The sequence below is a fragment of the Lepus europaeus genome, chromosome 13 (assembly GCF_033115175.1).
Source record: "Lepus europaeus isolate LE1 chromosome 13, mLepTim1.pri, whole genome shotgun sequence".
Taxonomy (NCBI): Eukaryota; Metazoa; Chordata; class Mammalia; order Lagomorpha; family Leporidae; genus Lepus; species Lepus europaeus.
The window spans coordinates 22674543-22695335 of record NC_084839.1 but is presented as its reverse complement, the minus strand read 5'-3'; the positions used below and the strand labels follow the sequence as shown (position 1 = coordinate 22695335).

The 20793-nt window shown below is 46.8% G+C and overlaps 1 protein-coding gene across 7 annotated transcripts in view; it reads left to right on the top strand.

Moving 5' to 3' along the window:
- The window catches only part of ASXL2 (ASXL transcriptional regulator 2), a 170396-nt gene that overhangs the window by 137770 nt on the left and 11833 nt on the right, over positions 1–20793 (top strand). For all 7 annotated transcript variants that reach the window (XM_062209101.1, XM_062209098.1, XM_062209100.1 and 4 more), the window contains 3 exons: positions 6407–6503; positions 11660–11765; positions 16316–17039. In XM_062209101.1, the coding sequence (XP_062065085.1) occupies positions 6407–6503; positions 11660–11765; positions 16316–17039 (927 nt within the window). The remainder of the gene's footprint in view (positions 1–6406; positions 6504–11659; positions 11766–16315; positions 17040–20793) is intronic.

Sequence of the window (20793 nt, the reverse complement as noted above, 5' to 3'; positions counted from 1 at the left end):
AGGCTGGGGCTTTAACCCACTGTGCCACAGCACCGGCCCCTAAAAATTCATTATTATTTCCATACACCTACTATGATCTGAGTAATGTGTGGTAGGTTCCTTCTTTTTACCTATTTAATATCGTTGTAGAAACAAGATGAGAGGAAGGTGTTTTCTGTTACTTTTAATAAAGGGACTAGTTTTATTGCATTACTTGGTAGTAAGAGATAGACAGAGAGTAAGTCCATTACAGTTTATTGACTATAAAGTCAAAACAAAATCCCTCTAATTCTGAAAATTGTCTTTCTACTAGACCTCATTGGTACTAATTTCATAATGCTTTGAATCATCCTGTGTCAAAGCACGTCAGAGTCTGATATCCCAGGAATCCAAATAAGTCAAGTATTCGTCCAGCACTGGGGACTGACTAAGAAGTGAAACTGTCCTTCCCAGGGACTGCCTTTGCCTCCTTAACTCCTCTTGGAGATGTTGTAGCTCAATGAGTCCGGGTTCTTGCTTAGAACGTGCTGGGAGACTGACGTTTCAGCAGTGTTTGAGGAATGTCTTTCAGAGTTAACTCTGACCATTTTTGAAGACTCAGGGTTATTAGGCTCGGAGTAACAATAAAGGACCTAACCCAGGGCTGATTTCTGGGACACTGATGACCGTTTCTCAGAGTTGGCTTTAGTCTGAAGGCCCTTGTGCTCTCACTGTATCTAGAGGCTGGAATCTGTTACTGCTGGTAAAACTGCAGCCTGTGACGCCGACATCCCACATGGGCACTGGTTCATGTCCCAGCTGCTCCACTTCCAATTCAGCTCCCTGCTTATGGCCTTGGAAAAGCAGTGGATGATGACCCAGCTGTTTGGGCCCCTGCCACCTATGTAGGAGACCCAGATGAAGCTCCTGGCTCCTAGCTTTATCCTGGCTCAGCCCTGGCTGTTATGGCCATCTAGGGGCTACATCAGCTGATGGAAGATCTCTCTCTACCTATCTCTCCCTCTCTCTGTGTAACTCTTTCAAATAAATATATCTTTAAAAATAAATTAAGTAAAGGTAGAGAGAGAAGTGTTCCATCCACCAGTTCACCCCCCAAATGCCAACAAAAGCCAGGACTGGAGCCTGGAACTGGAACTCCCTGTGGGTCTCCCACAGGGGTAGCAGGAACCCTACCATTTGAGCCATCACCTGCTGCTTCCCAGGGAACGTATTAGCTGGAAGTAGGACTGCAAACAGAACTAGCATTCAAACCAATCGCTTTGATACAGGATGCTGGCATATCCCAAGCAGTGTCTTAACTGATGTGCTCAACACTGGCCCCTACATTTCGCTTTTTAGTCCATCTAGATTCAGGGTTTGCGGTTATTCAACCTTCCCTCCTTCCCCCAGGCTAAACTGTATTCAGCTTTTTTTCTCTATTTTTTAAAATATTTATTTATTATTTTAAACTGTTACACAGAGAGGTAGGGACACAGAGAGAGAGGTCTTCCATCTGCTGGTTCGCTACCCAAATGGCTGCCACAGCCAGAGCTGTGCTGATCCCAAGCCAGGAGCCCCGAGCTTCTTCTGTGTTTCCTATGTGGATGCAGGGATCCAAGCACTTGGGCCATCCTCTGCGCTTTCCCAGACACAGTAGCAGGGAGCTGGATGGAAAGTGGAGCAATCAGGACTTGAACCAGCACCCATATGGGATGCCAGCACTGTAGGCCAGGGGGTAAATCCACTGCGCCACAGCGCCAGCCCCTGTATTCTTCTTAAAGACTCTGTGGGATTCCAGCATCCATATCAGAGTGCCTGAGTTCAGTGCTTCCCTCTGGCTCCTGCGCCCAGCTTTCTGCTGATGCAGACTCGGGAGGCAGCAGTGAGGGCTCATGCAGGGGGGTTCCTGCCACCCGTGTGGGAGACCTGGATGAAGCTCCTGGCTCCGGGCTTCATCCCAGCTCAGTCATGGCATTTGGGTAGTAAACTAGTGGATGGAAGCACTGTCAACTTGTCTCTCTGCCGCTCAGGTCTAACCAATATAACTAAAAGACTTTTCGTAGCTAATCACTGTATTTCAGGCAGGTCATGGGCAGACCGCTGCTAACAGTACACAGCTACTCTCAAACTCCCCTCTTCGGTGGACTATCAAAATCAGAAAACCACTGTACAACCCAATGGAGGCTTTATTCGATGCTCAACAGGAGAAGTTTAGAGTGAGCGTTGACCTTTCATATTTAGCTTGTTAACAACTTAGCATAAGCCAACCTTGACTTTCAGGAAATGAAACGAAAATGGAAGCATTGTCAATCTGGAAACCACAGTCTAAAAAAGAACTGTTTCTTTTGAGGGACACCATCTCTGTGCTGTGACTATTAACTCCTGATGGCCTGTTCTGTTGGTCTCAGATTTTTGAGTCAAATCCCAACAGGCCCCTGGGTTTGAGGGAGTTAAGTCTGTGAGAAAGACTGACAGGGAGAAAGTCATAAAAACAAATTTTAATTTAAATTTTTCCACATCAGAGGCATTTTTGTGTGTACCAGTGGCAGGGAAACCCATTCCTCCTGGATGTCAAGAAGTCTTTGAACTAGAAGGGAAAGAGATTTTCTTCCACATCAGTCTAGCTTCGGAGACATTCTGTTATGACCTAGGCCCCTTCCCCCAGTACAACAGTGGCATGTTCTGTGTGCTGGCACCATAACTTAAAAAAAAGCAGAGGGGCCAGCATTGTTGGGCAGCAGGTTAAACCTCTTTATACCTCCAACACCAACACCTGTATCAGAGCTTTGGTTTGAGTCCTGGCTGCTCCACTTCCAATCTAACTTGGGTCATTATCCACTCCTTTCCCAGGCACCTTAGAGGAAAGTGCTCGTTTCTTCTCAACATTACTTTTTTTTAAAATTTATTTATTTGAAAGAGTTATACAGAGAGAGGAGAGGTGGGGGGGAGGAGGGGAGGTCTTCCATCTGCTGGTTCACTCCCCAGTTGCTGCAATTGGCTGGAGCTGTGCCAATCCGAAGCCAGGAGCTTCTTCTAAGTCTTCCCACCCTGGTACAGGGGCCCAAGCATGTGGGCCATCTTCTGCAGCTTTCCCAGGCCATAGCAGAGAGCTGCATTGGAAGTGGAGCAGCTGGGACTCAAACTGGCACCTGTATGAGATGCCGGCACTGCAGGTGGTGGCTTTACTCACTACACCACAGCACTGGCCCCTCAGTGTTACTTTCCGCTGAATGGATAGCGAGCTGTTCCCAGCACTACCTATTTATGTATTATATAACCACCTTTTTCACTCTAATGCCAATTATGAGAGTTTTGATTGCAGTCATTTGGTTTGGTTTGTTTAATAATCTGAAAGACAATCCTCTATCCCAGTTTTTCTAAACTGTTTTTCCATGTGAATTTTCAGATTGTTTTATTGAGTTCATGAAAAATCTACTTTTTTTTTTTTTTTTGACAGGCAGAGTGGATAGTGAGGGAGAGAGAGAAAGGTCTTCCTTTACTGTTGGTTCACCCTCCAATGGCTGCCGCGGCAGGCGCACTGCAGCCAGCACACCGCGCTGACCCAAAGCCAGGAGCCAGGTGCTTCTCCTGGTCTCCCATGGGGTGCAGGGCCCAAGCACCTGAGCCATCCTCCACTGCACTCCCGGGCCACAGCAGAGAGCTGGCCTGGAAGAGGGGCAACCGGGACAGGATCGGTGCCCTGACCGGGACTAGAACCCAGTGTGCCGGCGCCGCAAGGTGGAGGATTAGCCTGTTGAGCCACGGCGCCAGCCGAGAATAATTACTTTTATATTAAGTTTTCCCACTCAGGTTTTTTAGTTCTTATATTTTATGCCCTTAAATAAGATTTTAGATTTTAAATTATTTATTAAGAATTTTAAAACCATTTGGCAGATCATCACAAATCAAGTCAGTAGATACATTTTGGGGAAATATTTAAAGATTTATTTATTTTACTTGAAAGTCACAGTTATACAGAGAGAGAAGAGAGGCAGAGAGGGAGGAAGAGTGAGAGAGTGAGAGGTCTTCCACGCACTGGTTCACTCCCCAGATGGCCGCAACGGCCGGAGCTGTGCCAATCCGAAGCCAGGAGCTAGGAACTTCTTCTAGGTCTCCCATGTGGGTGCAGGGGCCCAAGGACTTGGGCCATCTTCTGCTGCTTTCCCAGGCCATAGCAGAGAGCTGGATCAGAAGTGGAGCAGCTGGGACTCGAATTGGTGCCCACTTGGGATGCTGGCACCGCAGGCAGCGGCTTTACCCGCTATGCCACAGCACTGGCCCCAGGGGAAATATTTTTAATTTAATTTATTTGAGAGATGGAGACAGATCTTCCACAGCTAGTTGACTCCCAATATATCCACAGTAGCCAGGGCTGAGCCAGGCCAAAGCCAAGTGTCTGGAACTCAATCAAGGTCTTCCCTTGTGGGGGTCAGAGATCCAAGTACTTGGGTCATCACCTCCTACCTCCCAAGATGTTCATTAGCAGAAAGCTGGATTCTGGAGCAAAGCTGGGACTTGAACCTAAGCAATACAGTATGAGATTCAGGCACTCCTAGTGATGTCTTAATGGATATCAAGAAATTCCACTCTAGGGGAAAATAAAGATTGATTGATTGATTTAAAGGCAGAGTTGCAGAGAGAGACAGAGACATCTTCCATCTGCTGGTTTACTCCTCAAATGGCTACTTTGGCCAGAGCTGGACCAACCCAAAGTTGGGTGCCTGGAGCTTCTTCTGGGTCTCCCACATGGGTGGAAGGACCCCGAAGACTGTACCATCTTCCTCAGCTTTCCCAGGTGTGTTAGCAGGGAGCTGGATTCAAAGTGTAGCAGCCAGGACTCAAATAGGTGCCCATATGGAATGCCGGTGCTGCAGCCAGTGGCTTTACCCGTTAGGCCACAGTGCTGACCCCTCCATGTTTAATATTTAAAGGACCTCACAGCGCCGGCACACCGGGTTCTAGTCCCGGTCGGGGCGCCAGATTCTATCCCGGTTGCCCCTCTTCCAGGCCAGCTCTCTGCTATGGCCCGGGAAGGCAGTGGAGGATGGCCCAAGTCCTTGGGCCCTGCACCCCATGGGAGACCAGGAGAAGCGCCTGGCTCCTGGCTTCAGATCAGCGAGATGCACCGGCCGCAACGGCCATTGGAGGGTGAACCAACGGCAAAAAGGAAGACCTTTCTTTCTCTCTCTCTCTCTCTCTCTCTCTCTCTCACTATCCACTCTGCGTGTCAAAAAAAAAAAAAAAAAAAAAAAAAAGGACCTCACAAATAAATAATAAAAATAAGCAGGTGTTTAGCCTAGATGTTAAGACACTGTGTCCTATATCAGAGTGCCTGCTTTTAATGCCAAACTCCTGATTCCAGCTTCCTGCTAATGCATACCCTGGGAGGCATTGGTGATAGGTCGAATAACTGGGTTCCTCCCACCCACGTGGTAGACCTGGGTTGAGTTCCTGGCTCCCAGCTTTGAGGCATTTGGGGTATAAACCAACAGATGGGAGATCTCTCTCTTCTGCACCCATCTCTCTGCCTCTCAAATGGTTAATATTAAAGAATAAAAGAAAAAAAAAAGCAACCTAATAGGAAAATGAGAAAATGACAGGAATTGGCAGTTCAGATGATAGCAGAATTAATGAACAGTACAGAAGGATACATAAGTAGTAATAAGAAAATTTTTTTGCCTTTTAAACCCATTAGATTGGGCAGAAATTAAGTAGTATATTAACATCTGTTGGCAGGGAAAAAGTAAGCCCATATATTGCTGGTGGAAATGCCTGTTGTTCTAGCCTTACTGGGCAGTAACTAAACATACTCAAATATTCTTCTTCTAGGACAGTAACTAAACATACTCAAATATTCTTGTTCTAGGAATGTTTCCCTTTTAAATAAAAGTGCTGGTACATTCCTCTCCACCAGGGTGTTTGTTGTAATTTTATTGACTTTGGGAAAACCTTGGAAAGAAAGCATAAATCTATTATTAGTGAATGGGTAAATTAACTGAGTTACATTCATAAAATGAAATAATCTGCAGCCATGATAAATGGGCTTAAGCTTTGTTTACTGATGGGGAAAGACTGGCACAGTGCTTTCCGAGAGAAAAGTAAAATACACAACAGTGTACATAATTGGCTTACCATTTTATAACAGACTTTACCCAGAAAAAAAAAAAAAACACAAACTGTACATACATCTTTAGGTGTGGTTCTGTGAGCTGGTTTTTTAATCATTGGGAGTTGGAAGGAGAGATAAAGTGAAAAGGGGTGTTTTTAGAACAAAATAATAACTACATTAAAAAACAGGCACCCATGTTTAGTGGGCAGCATTGGTATGAGTTGATGATTTTTCTAAGAAACTAAGTGTACACACATTGTTTTCTGAGATGGAAGCCAACTACCACATGATGCCGTTTGCTTTCTTTGTAAGCTTTCTCTGGCATATTCTTTGACCCAGGTTGGTCCTGATGGTTTGATGAAGCTAAATGGCTCAGCCCTTAACAATGAGTTCTTCACTTCGGCAGCCCAAGGCTGGAAGGAAAGGCTCTCAGAAGGTAAGTGTCTCCCAGGATGTATGCGCACTTGGAGCTACTGTGAGGACATGGTGGCACCTCTACACCTCATCAGGTATGTGGGCAGGTTGACTCCAACAGGTAGAATTAGCTGTCCTGTGGGAAACACATGGCTGCACTTAGATGCAGAGCCCATGTAGCCATGTTGACTCCTGGGAGAGTCCAGCAGTAAGTTTCTTTAATGATTTACAGTCTCCTGAGAAACTAAGAGGTGTAGATTTTTTTTAGGCCATATTTATCTTGTGCTATGAATCACAGTTTCATTAGCAGAAAAATAGCATCAAACTAGCAATGAAAGGTATCAGAACTTTTTGAAAAATTGCTTTATTGAGATATATTTCAAATACTATAAAATGTATATATTTGAAATGTACAGGTAAGTGGCAATAAAAACTTTTTTTTTTCTTTTTTTTTTTTTTTTTGACAGGCAGAGTGGACAGTGAGAGAGAGACAGAGAGAAAGGTCTTCCTTTTGCCGTTGGTTCACCCTCCAATGGCCGCCGCGGTAGCGTGCTGCGGCCGGCGCACCGCGCCGATCTGATGGCAGGAGCCAGGTGCTTCTCCTGGTCTCCCATGGGGTGCAGGGTCCAAGCACTTGGGCCATCCTCCACTGCACTCCCTGGCCACAGCAGAGAGCTGGCCTGGAAGAGGGGCAACCGGGACAGGATCGGTGCCCTGACCGGGACTAGAACCCGGTGTGCCGGCGCCGCAAGGTGGAGGATTAGCCTAGTGAGCCGCGGCGCCGGCCTTTTTTTTTTTTTTTTTAAGAAGTATCTTGGGGCCGGAGCAGTGACACAGTGAGTTAACGCCCTGGCCTGAAGTGCCGGCATCCCATAGGGCACCAGTTTGAGTGCCAGCTGTTCCACTTCCGATCCAGCTTTCTGCTATGGCCTGGGAAAGCAGTAGAGATGGCCCAAGTCCTTGGGCCCCTGCACCCATGTGGGAGACCCGGAAGAAGCTCCTGGCTCCTGGCTTTTGGCTTCGGATCGGTGCAGCTTCAGCCGTTGCGGCCATCTGGAGAGTGAACCAGCGGGTGGAGGACCTCTCACTCTCTCTCTCTCTCTGCCTCTCCTCTCTCTGTAACCCTGACTTTCAAATTAATAAATAAATCTTAATTTTAAAAAAAAGGAATTATCAGAGTTACAGAGAGAGAGAGAGAGAGAGAGACAGAGCAAGAGAGGTTTTCCATCTGCAGGTTCACTCCCCCAAGTGGCCACAACAGCTAGGGCTGAGCTGATCTGAAGCCAGGAGCTTCTTCCAGGTCTTCCAGGTCTCCCACGGGGGTACAGGGGACCAAGCACTTGGGCTATCCTCTGCTACTTTCCCAGGCCCATTAACAGGGAGCTGGATCGGGAATAGAACAGCCAGGACTCAAACTGGCATCTCCTGGGATGCTGGCACTGTAGACCGGAGCTTTAACCCACTGCACCACAGAGCCAGTCCCAATAAGAACATTTTAAGTGTAGATTAGGACCTATGGCCACTGGCTGCCCTTTATGCTGTGCATTTAACTCTGATTTGAAAAATTCATGGTGGTACCTGAGCTTAAATGTTTCATTTGTAAGTTTTCCCAAGTGATCCTAATATGCAACCGTGATTGAAACCTGTATTATTTCAAATATTACACCTTTCAGTGTACATAGGATACAGAATAACACTTGAAAACTTATATATATGTAAGCTTTAAACAAGTGTGAGAAGATTTAAAATAAATATATTTGTAAGGAAAGCCTTAGAAATGCTGTTCATTGCTTGCTTTTCGTCAGATCCCTGACAATTAGAATCAGGATCAGCTAATATAGGAGAATACTGCAGTGACTGGAAAAATGGCATTCCTGGAGTATTCTGAATTTAGATTGCTCACCACAGATCCTTGAAGAAGGAAGGACTTTTTGATTACTATAGCCCTTTCTTACAGATTTCTTTGAGCAGAGATCCCTTTTTTACTGATTTAATTAAAATCACATAGGTGTTTAGATTAGATCAGATAAGAATAAATTGTTAAAGACGGGTTAACGCCCTGGCCTGAAGCACCAGCATCCCATATGGGCACCGGTTCTAGTCCCGGCTGCTCCACTTCCTCTCCAGCTCTCTGCTATGGCCTGGGAAAGCAGTAGAAGATGGCCCAAGTGCTCCCGTGTGGGAGATCTGGAAGAAGCTCCTGGCTCCTGGCTTCAGATCGGCGCAGCTCTGACCATTGCAGCCAATTGGGGAGTGAACCAGCAGATGGAAGACCTCTCTCTCTCTCTCTCTCTCTCTCTCTCTCTGCTTCTCCTCTCTCTATGTAACTCTTTCAAATAAATAAGTCTTAAAAAAAAAGGGGGGGGGGGGGCCGGCACCGCGGCTCACTAGGCTAATCCTCCGCCTTGCAGCGCCAGCACACCGGGTTCTAGTCCCGGTCGGGGCACCGATCCTGTCCCGGTTGCCCCTCTTCCAGGCCAGCTCTCTGCTGTGGCCAGGGAGTGCAGTGGAGGATGGCCCAAGTCCTTGGGCCCTGCACCCCATGGGAGACCAGGAGAAGCACCTGGCTCCTGCCATCGGATCGGCGCAGTGCGCCGGCCGCAGCGCACTACCGTGGCGGCCATTGGAGGGGAACCAACGGCAAAGGAAGACCTTTCTCTCTGTCTCTCTCTCACTGTCCACTCTGCCTGTCAAAAAAAAAATTAAAATTAAAAAAAAAAAAAAAAAGGATTTACTTCTCCAACCCCCAATTTTTTGTAAGTAGACAGTTCAATGATGCTTTGATTATTATCAGGGTTACTTTTTTTTAAAGGCTTTATTTATTTATTTATTTTTTTAAGAGGCAGGGATACAGAGAGGGAGAGATAGAAAGAGAGGTCTTCCATCTGCTGATTCACTCCTTAAATAGTCACAATGGCTGGAGCTAGGCTGATCCAAAGCAGGAGCCTGGAGCTTCTTCTGGATCTCCCACATGAGTGCAGGAGCCCAATCACTGAGGTCATCTCCCACTGCTTTCCCAGGCCATGAGCAGAGAGCTGAATTGGAAGAGGAACAGCCAGAATACAAACCAGCACCCGAATGGGATGCCGGCACGCTGGGTTCTAGTCCCGGTTGGGAAGCTGGATTCTGTCCTTGTTGCCCCTCTTCCAGTGCAGCTCTCTGCTATGGTCCAGGAAGGCAGTGGAGGATGGCCTAAGTGCTTGCGCCCCTGCACCTGCATGGGAGACCAGGAGAAGCACCTGGCTCCTGGCTTTGGATCAGCTCAGTGCACCGGCCACAGCGGCCATTTGTGGGGGTGAACCAACGGAAAAGGAAGACCTTTCTCTCTGTCTCTCTCTTGCTGTCTAATTCTGCCTGTCAAAAAAAGAAAAAAGAAAAACATGCAAGCCAGTGACTGCTATACCACAGTCATATCATGCTTTATGAGCAACAAAAACTAAACATTGCATATGTGAGCAGAGGCCGACACTTCTCTTCCTCAGTGTGTGTGACGTAGTAGACTCTAGTTTGAATTCTGGCAGTCAGAATTTCTCTGGTCCCGGCCGGCGCCGCGGCTCAATAGGCTAATCCTCCGCCTTGCGGCGCCGGCACACCAGGTTCTAGTCCCGGTCGGGGCACCGATCCTGTCCCGGTTGCCCCTCTTCCAGGCCAGCTCTCTGCTGTGGCCAGGGAGTGCAGTGGAGGATGGCCCAAGTCCTTGGGCCCTGCACCCCATGGGAGACCAGGAGAAGTACCTGGCTCCTGCCATCGGATCAGCGCGGTGCGCCGGCCGCAGCGCGCCTACCGCGGCGGCCATTGGAGGGTGAACCAACGGCAAAAGGAAGACCTTTCTCTCTGTCTCTCTCTCTCACTGTCCACTCTGCCTGTCAAAAAAAAAAAAAAAAAAAAAAAGAATTTCTCTGGTCCCGCTCCGTGGCTCCTGCCTGTGATGTTACAGTCATCTAACACTTTTCTTTCCTTCCTTCCTTCTTACCCCCTGGAGGTTTCCAACTGAAAAGTCTGCCATTTCTGTCTTTTTCAAGATTTTTTTATTTATTTACTTATTTGAAAAGCAAAGTTACAATGAGGTGAGACAGATCTTCCATCCATTGGTTCACTCCCTGGATGTCCACAATAGCCAGGGGTGGGCCAGGCAAAAGCCAGGAGACAGGAGCTTCTTCCAGGTCTCCCACATGGGTGTCAGGGGCCCAGGCACTTGGGCTGTCTACTGCTGCTTTCCCAAGCACATTAGCAGGGAGTTGGATCAGAATCAGAGCACCCAGGACTGGAACTCAGACCTAAATGAGATGCCGGTATTGCATGCAGTGGTTTAACCCATCACGCTACAACACCAGACCCTGTGTTCTGCCATTTCCACCTCTTATTCCCTGATGCCCTGGGACTAAATATAAAGAAATATAAAAGGGGGCAGCCTCTCTGAGCCACAGGTTTGAAGATAGGCTGCCCAGTACATTCACTATTATATGCTGATGGATTGGGCAGGATTGAGGTGGCTGGTGGTTTATGCAAAGAAATGGCATAGTCAAAGCAGCTAGATGTTAACATGTTGAGAATCTTGTTGCTAGGGAACTAGACTGGTACATTTTCTGGAACAATTAGAAACCTGACAACTCCAGAATTATTTCCTACCTTTTTAGAGGAATTTCAAATGCCTTTAAGCAGGGCAATAGCTTTTCATTATATAGTTACAGGTAAAAATCCTAAAATGCAGTTTATCTTGGAGAAGCAGGATTTTAATGTAATAATATTCCCAGTAGCATTATTTACTGAAAGCACATCCCTTTTTTTTTTTTTAAACTGGAATTTGAACTAAAAGAAATCGGTATGGGATATGATGTTGGGACTAGGCGGAAGTGCTATAGGGAAGGCCCATGGTGAAGGCTGTCTAGGCTTCACCTGAACATTGAGAACTGTGTGGAGTAAGTGCAGATGGCATGTAGGACCTTCTTACAGTCGGGTGCTTTGGCAAGTCTGTTCCTTTTACATGATGGTAACCTGATTCCTGCAAGAGTCTGTTAGGATTTCTAAATACTTTTAAGTTGAATATCCCTTTTTCTTTTTAAAATTTATATAGAGGAAACAAATTTCATATATTTCATAATACAATTTTAAGAACATAATGATATATTCCACCACATCCTCCTCCCTCCTGAATATCCTTTTCATGTTGTTTTACAGGTGAGTTTACACCTGAGATGCAGGTGAGAATTCGACAGGAGATTGAGAAGGAGAAAAAAGTGGAACCTTGGAAAGAACAGTTCTTTGAAAGCTACTATGGTCAGAGGTAATATAAGACAGTTTCTATTAACCCAATGTTAGTTCCTGCATATATGTCATATGGTACTTCATCTCATTAACTTCACAAAAAAACTAATGCCAATTTCCTTTTTTATTTATGTCACCAATTTTTAAAAGAATTTTTTATGGTACACAAACTTATAAAGTTTATTTAAAAGTTGAGGAAAATACACACAAGTGTGTGGGCACTGTTCAGAGATAGAGTAGGCAGGAAGAGGAAATGAATAGGGGTGGGAAGTACAGACGGTGCCTCCAGACCCTGTCTTGTTCTCGTCTGAAGGGAGAGTGGGAGAATCGTGTCACCAGTTCTTCACCAAAAGGTTTTTTTCTTTCATAAATCATAGGGGCACAGCATTTATTTATTTTTTAAAGATTTATTTATTTGAAAGAGTTACAGAAAGAGGTAGAGAGAGAGGTCTTCCATCCGCTGGTTCACTCCCCCAGATGGCCACAACAGCCGGAGCTGCGCCAATTTGAAGCCAGTAGCCAGGAGCTTCTTCCAGGTCTCCCACGTGGGTGCAGGGGCCCAAGGAGTTGTGCCATCTTCTGCTTTCCCAGGCCATAGCAGACAGCTGGATGGGAAGTGGAGCAGCTGGGACTAGAACTGGCCCCATATGGGATGCCGGCGCTTCAGTGGGCTTTAACCCACTGCACCACAGCACTGGCCCTGGCACAGCATTTAATTACTAATAGTTCTTGACCCTAACATACTATCATCATAGGTGTGATGGTATCTTTTAAGAGAAAAATAAAAAAAGATTATTTTTATCTTGATTTAGATGCTCTTCTTTGAAAAGGTTGACTTCTTCCCTAGTAACTGTGTAAAAAGATAAAAGAATGTGAAGTTTGTACATTTTTTTAAAATAGTTATTCATCTCAAAATCTAGAATCACTCAGGCAACCTAGGAATTGTGTAGTATAGATTGTTGTACTAGCGTGAAATGAAATAGCCTGACTCCTTTATAAACGGCACTCTGGGAGATGGCTGGATCAAGATACAGTCCCTGTTTCCTGGGACTGTGGTCTAAATCAGTTCTTTCCACCAACACAAAGTTCAGATGAAATTTTTAAAAGTTTATTTGAGGTCGGCGCCGCGGCTCAATAGGCTAATCCTCTGCCTTATGGCGCCGGCACACCAGGTTCTAGTCCCGATCGGGGTGCCAGATTCTGTCCTGGTTGCCCCTCTTCCAGTCTAGCTCTCTGCTGTGGCCCAGGAGTGCAGAGGAGGATGGCCCAGGTCCTTGGGCCCTGCACCCGCGTGGGAGATCGGGAGAAGCACCTGGCTCCTGGCTTTGGATCGGCGCGGTGTGCCGGCCGCAGCGTGCTGGCCGCAGTGGCCATTGGAGGGTGAACCAATGGTAAAAGGAAGACCTTTCTCTCTGTCTCTCTCTCTCTCTCTCACTGTCCACTCTGCCTGTCAAAAAAAAAAAAAAAAAAAAAAAAAGCAACGTTTATTTGCAAAGCAGACAGAGAGAAAGAGAGATCTTTCGTTCAGTTGTTCACTTTTCCGGTATCCATAAGAGCCTGAGCTGGCCAGGCCAAAACCAGTATCCTAAAACTTCATCCTGCTGTGCACATGAGTGGCAGGCACCCTAGTACTTGGACCATCATGTGCTGCCTTCCAGGGTGCGTCAGCAAGAAGCTGGGATCAAAATCAGAGCCAGAACTTGAACCCAGGCACTCCATATGGGATTCTTGTATCCCAAGTGGCATCTTTTTAAATTTAATTTAATTTTTTTTTATTTGAAAGGTAGAGTTATAGACAGAGAGAGAGACAGAGAGAAAGGTCTTCCTTCCGTTGGTTCACCCCCCAAATGGCTGGAGCTGCGCCAATCCGAAGCCAGGATCCAGGTGCTTTCTCCTGGTCTCCCATGCAGGTGCAGGGGCCCAAGCACTTCGGCCATCCTCCACTGCCTTCCTGGGCCACAGCAGAGAGCTGGACTGGAAGAGGAGCAACCGGGACTAGAACCCGGTGCCCATATGGGATGCCGGTGCAGGCGGTGGAGGATTAACCAAATGAGCCACAGCGCAGGCCCCAAGTAGCATCTTAACAGCTGTGGCAAACACCTTCCCCAAAATCAATCTTAATGTGCATATTTAAATAGATGATAGGGGCCAGCACTGTGGCATAGTGGGTCAAGCTGCTGCCTGCAGTGCCGGGATCCCATATGGGCGCCGGTTCGAGTCCTGGCTGCCTCACTTCTGATCCAGCTCTCTGCTACGGCCTGGGATAGCAGCAGAGGATAGCCCAAGTCCTTGGGCCCCTACACACTTGTAGAAGACCTGGAAGAAGCTCCTGGTTCCTGACTCCAGCCATTGTGGCCATCTGGGGCATGAACCAGTAGATGGAAGACTTCTCTTTCTGCCTCTGTGTCTCTGTAACTCTGCCTTTCAAATAAATAAATAAGTCTTTAAATAAATAAATAGATGATAGTGGAGCTGTTTTGTTTGGAATAGGATTGAACACCTAGACTTTTGTTAGTCTCCATTCATTGTGCATACCAAATATCAGCCCTTAAGGAGACTCCATAAGCCACGGGTTGAGAACCAAGGGCTCCTTTTCCTAGTCTCCAAGTAGAGACAAGGATCCCCTTCACAGTCATGCAGGGTATATTCCTGTGCTCAAACACAGATATTTCTATGTTATAGAAATGATGGCTATATATTTGAACCATAATTGTATGTAGCAGTGATCCTGTAAATATTTTTTCATCCTCTCTTTATTAGACAGTTGGAACATTACAGCAATACTTAAGTTTTTCTATTTCCTTTCTTTCAAGATTTATTGATTTATTTGAAATAGTTACACAGAGAAAGGGAGAGAGAAGGAAGTGTTTTCTGTCTGCTGGTTTACTCCCAGATGTCTGAAGTGGCCAGTGCTGGGCCAGGCTGAAGCCAGGAGCTTCATCCAGGTCTCCAATGTGAATGTCCCAGATGCAGGTACTTGGACCATCTTCTGCTTTCCCAGACCATTTGTAGGAAGCTGGATCAGAGGTGGAGCAGCCAGGACACAAAGTGGCACCCATTTAGGATGCTGGCAACATAGGCAGTGGCCTTTTTAACTCATAAGCCACAATGCTGGTCCCAATTTTTTCTATTTTCAATATTACTCTTTACCAGCTTTTATAGAAGGATTATCTTTGATTATAGCTCTGTTTTGCCCTTAGCCATTCAATCAAAGAATTGGAGTACTGATTCTTTGCAGTCAACAGAGAGGGCTATGTTGATTTTACCTGTTCCATGACGCTTTAAAACATTAAGAAGATACAGTCATTTAGCCTAGTGGTTAGGATGCTAAAGAAGACACCTGTATCCCATATCGGACCACCTAGGTTAGACGCCCACCTCAGCTCATGATTCTTGCTCCCTGCTAATGGGGACCCAAGGGAAGGCAGTGAGGATGGCTCAAATAATTGGCTTCCTGCTACCCACATATGAGACCTGGATTGAATCTCTGGCTCCTGACTACAGCCTGACCCAGTCCTGTCCCTTATAAGCATTTAGTGAGTGAACTGATAGTTGGGAGCTCACTTTCTTTCTTATTTGTGTGCATCTTTCTCTCTCCGTTTCTTTGTCTCTTAGCCAGGACACACTCTGAAAGTCTTAATTGACCTATACCCCAAAATGCCTAATAGTCATTTCATCTCAAAATTTTAGAGCTAAACAATGTGGCAATTGAACAGGCTTTTCAGGGGCCAGCACTGTGGTGCAGAAGGTTAGGCCATGGCCTGCAGCACCAGCATCCTGTATCAGTGCCAGCTTGAGACCTGGCTTCTCCACTTCCAATCCAGCTCCCTACTAATGTGCCCGGGCAAGCAGCAGAGGATAACCCAAGTCCTTGGTCCCCTGCGCCCATGTGGGAGACCCAGAAGAAACTTCTGATTCCTGGCTTCGGTCTTGCCTCAGCCCTGGTCATTATGGCCGTTTGGGGAGTGAACCAGTGGATGGAAGACCTCTCTCTGTCTCTCCTCTCTCTCTGTAACTCTGCCTTTCAAATAAATCAATAAATCTTTAAATAAAAGATAAAGCTCTGTCAGAATTCTCAGCTTCTGGGGTACCTTGGCTGGTGGGCCCCTACTGTCTCCTCAGGGTTCTTTAGATTTCTTGGGTCAGTGTTTCTGCAAGTGCCACAGAGCAAAGTTGATCCCAGTCCCCAGGTGGATGGGTCCTGGCCTGCTTCCAGCTCCTTGTAAGTGGGCCGTGATCCATGCCTCTACGTAATGGGGCCTCCATAAGCCAGAAGCAGTAACAATAACCAGCATCCCCAGGCTTTTCCTAAGCGCCAGGCAGCTTCCTCATCAGAGCAGCAGTATGGCGTAATTAGCCCCAGCAGATCGCTGAAGAGACGGAGGTACGGGAGGCTAGTCACATAGTAGCTCAGCGTGCAGGAGTTGTCAGAGCCTTCACGACCAGTATCGGCAGTGAAGCCAATGCGTGAAGAAAGCTTCCGTGTGTGGTCATCGTCCGTTGTCTCACAACAGCCTCAGTAATGTGGACCATTTCTCAACTAGGATCTTTCTTTCTTCCACTCTTTAGTTCTGGTCTGAGCCTTGAAGATTCAAAGAAATTGACTGCTTCGCCCAGTGATCCCAAAGTCAAGAAAATCCCAGCCGAGCAACCAAAACCCGCACTTCCTTCAGAGGCCTCTCCTGTCAGAACAGTCCCGGTGGCTCTCCCGGCGGAGTGTAAAGAAGAAGCAGTGCCGACGCCATCACCCGTTGCAAAGGAAGAGCACGAGAGCCAGGATGAGGGGCAGCCGGACCTCTCGAGGTGCGCGGAGCCGCGCCCGTCCTCAGCCGGCGGCACGGCCGCAGAGGAGCCCAGCAGCGTCCTTCCCATCCAGGGCCCGCAGGGTGCGGCTGTCCCGGAGCAGAAGCCGGCTGCCTCTGCTGAGCAGGAGTCTGAGAGGGACGATCGTCTCCCCGCCGTTCCTGCTGACAGCAAAGACAGAGGCCAAGAAGCCCCCCTGGCTTCCCCAGTGCAACCTCAGAGTCCTGGGGGGGAGAAGCCGATCCTGAAGCCCCTAGCAGAGGCAGGTCCACAGGAGACCCCCGCGATAGAAGCTCCAGCAGCTCTTGCTGATCAGAGCCCAGAAAGCCTCAAGAGAAAATCTCTTAGCCAAGAAGAGGCCCCTGCAAGCTGGGAGAAGAGGCCACGGGTCACCGAGAATCGCCAGCACCAGCAGCCATTTCAGGTCTCACCGCAGCCCTTTCTCAACAGAGGAGACAGGGTCCCCGTGCGGAAAGTTCCACCTCTCAAGGTAAGAGGGCGGGGAGACTTGAAATGGAGAGTTGGTCTGAACACCATGTTTTTGGTCAAACCTAGTAAATTTCAAGTAATTTGTGGCATTTCTTAATGCAGAAACTTATGTACTTGGTCTGCATGTATCTGGTCTTACACAGATAAAATGGTTGATAAGCTGCCCTTTAGAACTGCCTTGTTGCAGATCTTTGTTGGGTTCTGAGTTGGGAGGTACCACCCTCACTTACTCATGCTCGCCACTCTCGTGTATCAAGACAGTCCTGGAAATTAGTCTGTCTTACATGGCAAAATAATTGTGAGAATAAGAACAAGGAGGCCATGGGTGTGGTCAGATCTGTATCAGGAGCTTGGTATTTGAGTGTGCTGTGTCTCTTTCCACACTGCCTAGCTGACTTGATATTCTGTGAGTCTGGAACTGGCCTATGGCTCCCTCTTATGAAGGGAAATGTGTGTGGCTGTCCTGTCACCACCGGTTACTTGAGGAAAATGAGTAAGATGGCATAATGTGGGGCCGGTGCTATGGTGTGGCAGGTAAAGCCACCACCTGTAGCGCCGGCATCCCATATGGGCACTGGTTCGAGTCCCAGCTGCTCCACTTCCCGTCCAGCTCTCTGCTATGGCCTGGGAAAGCAGTAGAGGATGGCCCAAGTCCTCAGGCTCCTGCCACCTGTGTGGGAGACCTGGAAGAAGCTCCTGGCTCTTGGCTTCAGTTTGGCTCAGCTCCAGCCGTTGCAGCCATCTGTGGAGTGAACCAGTGGATGAAAGACATCTCTCTCTCTGTGTCTCTCTGTCTCTGCCTCTGCGACTCTGTCTTTATAAAAAACAAAGATGACATAATGTTACTAAGCTTTCTGCTCAACATGTCTTTTTGTAAGATTTATTTATTTATTTGAAAGAGTTAGAAAGAGAGAGAGAGTGAGAGAGATCTTTTATCCATTCATTTCATTCACTCCCCAGATGGCTGCAACAGCCAGGGCTGGGCCAGGCTGAAGCCAGGAATTAGGAGCTTCCTCTGGGTCTCCCACATGACTGGCAGGGGTGCAAGCAATTGGGCCATCTTCTGCTGCTTTTCCCAAGCCATTAGCAGGGCTAATGGAATTGGAAGTGGAGCAGCTGGGACTTGAACTGGCACCCATATGGGATGCCAGCGTTGTGGGCGGTGGCTTTACCCATTATGCCTCAACACCAGCCTCTGCATATGTCTTTAATACTACTTTGGGTATTATTCACATTAGGATATAAATTTTTTTTAAACTCCAGTAAAGGTACTCTCCTCTCCCCTTCTATTTAATTTAAATGAACCAGTTAGTACTATCAAGAAATACTCCTTGGAAATAATAATTTTCTAACGTTCATTTTCCCCATTCCTGTACCACTTGACTTCTCTCTCATTGTGCCTCTTAATTACCTATAGGATGACGTTCATTCTTCAGTGCTTCTTAATTTTAAGTTTTGCAACTTTAGCACCTAGGAATCTTGGGTTTTATTTGGTTGAGTTTTTTTCTGTCATTAACATAACACAGTCATGCTTTGCTACAGATACTGATTTTTTTTTTAAAGATTTATTTATTTATTTGAAAGGCGGAGTTACAGAGAGGCAGAGGCAGAGAGAAATCTTCCATCCGCTGGTTTGCTCCACAAATGGCCTCCATGGCCAGAGCTGGGCCAGTCATGAGCCAGGAACCAGGAGTTTCTTTTCAGGCCTCCCACATGGGCACAGGGGCCCGAGGACTTGGGCCATCTTCCATTGCATTCCCAGGCCATAGCAGAGAGCTGGATCAGAAGTGGAGCAGCTGGGACTTGAACCGGTGCCAACATGGGATGCCCACACTGCAGGTGGTGGCTTTACCCACTGCGCCGCACCGCCAGCCGCCAGATACTGATTTTTATGAGAACTACTTTTCCTATTCTTAACAAGCATGTTAGAAAGCTTTCTCTAATGACTGTCAGTCACAGCTTATCTCCAGAGCTCAGTGCTGAGAGAGTTTTCTGTTTTTTCATCTGAAGGAGTCTAAGGTGCATCACATTCTGCTTACTTCCTGCTAATCTGGATAGACTTTGTGCTGAAAACTTAAACCCGCTGGGACTAAGTGACTATGATTTTACTTTCTTTCCTTACTCACCCAAAAAAGATTTCACTGGAAGTTCCTGTGGTAGCTAATTTACCTTAGACCTATTTCAAATCCCAATTTCTTAGACAAAGCTTAATGTGTGGGGCCAATGGCATAGTAGGCTAAGCCTCTGCCAGTGGTGCCCACATCCCAAATGGGTACCAATTTGTGTCCTGGCTGCTCCTCTTCCAGTCTAGCTCTCTGCTTATGGCCTGGGAAGGCAGTGGAAGATGGCCCAGATGCTTGGGTCCCTACATCCACGTGGGAGACCCTGAGGAGGCTCCTGGATCCTGGCTTCAGATTGGCCCAGCTCTGGCTGTTGCAGCCATTTAGGGAGTGAACTAGAGGATGGAAGACCTCTTTCTTTGTCTCTCCCTCTCTGTGTGTAACTCTGTTTCTCAAATAAATGTTTTTTAAAATGCTTAATGTAAATTATAGCAGGACAAAACCTTTTAAACAAAATTTAAATAGGAAAAAAAATTTGAGTTTTAGTCCAAATATATGAGAAGTATACACACAGGGGCCGGCGCTGTGGTGTAGTGGGTGAAGCTGCCGACTACAGTGCCGGCATCCCATATAGGCTCCAGTAGTACCGGCTGCTCCACTTCCAATCCAGCTCTCTGCTGTGGCCTGGGAAAGCAGTAGAAGATGGCCCAAGTGCTTGGGCCCCTGCACCCCCACGTGGGAGACCTGGAAGGAGCTCCTGGCTCCTGGCTTCAGATGGGCGCAGCTCCTGCCACTGCAGCCAATTGGGTAGTGAACCAACGGATGGAAGATATCTTTCTCTCTCTCTCTCTCCCTCTCTCTCCCTCTCCCTCTCTCTCTCTCTCCCTCTCCCTCTCCCTCTCTCTCTCTCTCTCTCTCTCCCTCTCTCTCTCTCTCTCCCTCTCTCTCTCTCTCTCTGCCTCTCCTTCTGTCTCTGTGTAACTCTTTCAAATAAATAATAATAATAAATAAATCTTTTTTAAAAAAGTAGTATACACACATGTGTATACATTATTTGTTTTATATTCAGTATATTCTTGAAAAGAATTTACTACTTCTGATGAGTGGGGTGGGGCATTTCAGTAAATTAGTTAGTTTTGGGTTTTTTTTTAAGATTTATTTATTTGAGAGGCAGAGAGAGAGAGTCTTCCATCCACTGGTTCAAGTGGAACAGCTAGGACTCGAACTGGTGCCCATATGGGATGCCGGCACTGCAGATGGCGGCTTTACCTGCTATGCCACAGCCGTGGTTTTGTCTTAAAACGTCTCATTTATCATGGATAACGTTTCATTTATTCTGTATAACCTGGTAATATCACTATTTACATAAATAGCCAAAACTTGTTATTTTAACTGTTAAGACATTAAACTCCTTTTAATAATTATCCTTATTCGATTTCAGCATGTTATTAAAGATTTTCAGGTACTATGATAGATATCATTTATTCTGCTAGGTATGATACACTCACAAAAGTGTTCTCATATAAAGTTGTTTGTTTCTATATAACTTTCCCCGGGGCTGCTGCTGCTGCTGCTTCCTCCTCCTCCTCCTCCTCCTCCTCACTCTCTCTCTCTCTCTTCCCCTTCTCTGTAACTCTTTCAAATAAATTTTTTTAAATCTTAAAAAAATTCCCAGAGGGGCTGGTATTGTGGCAC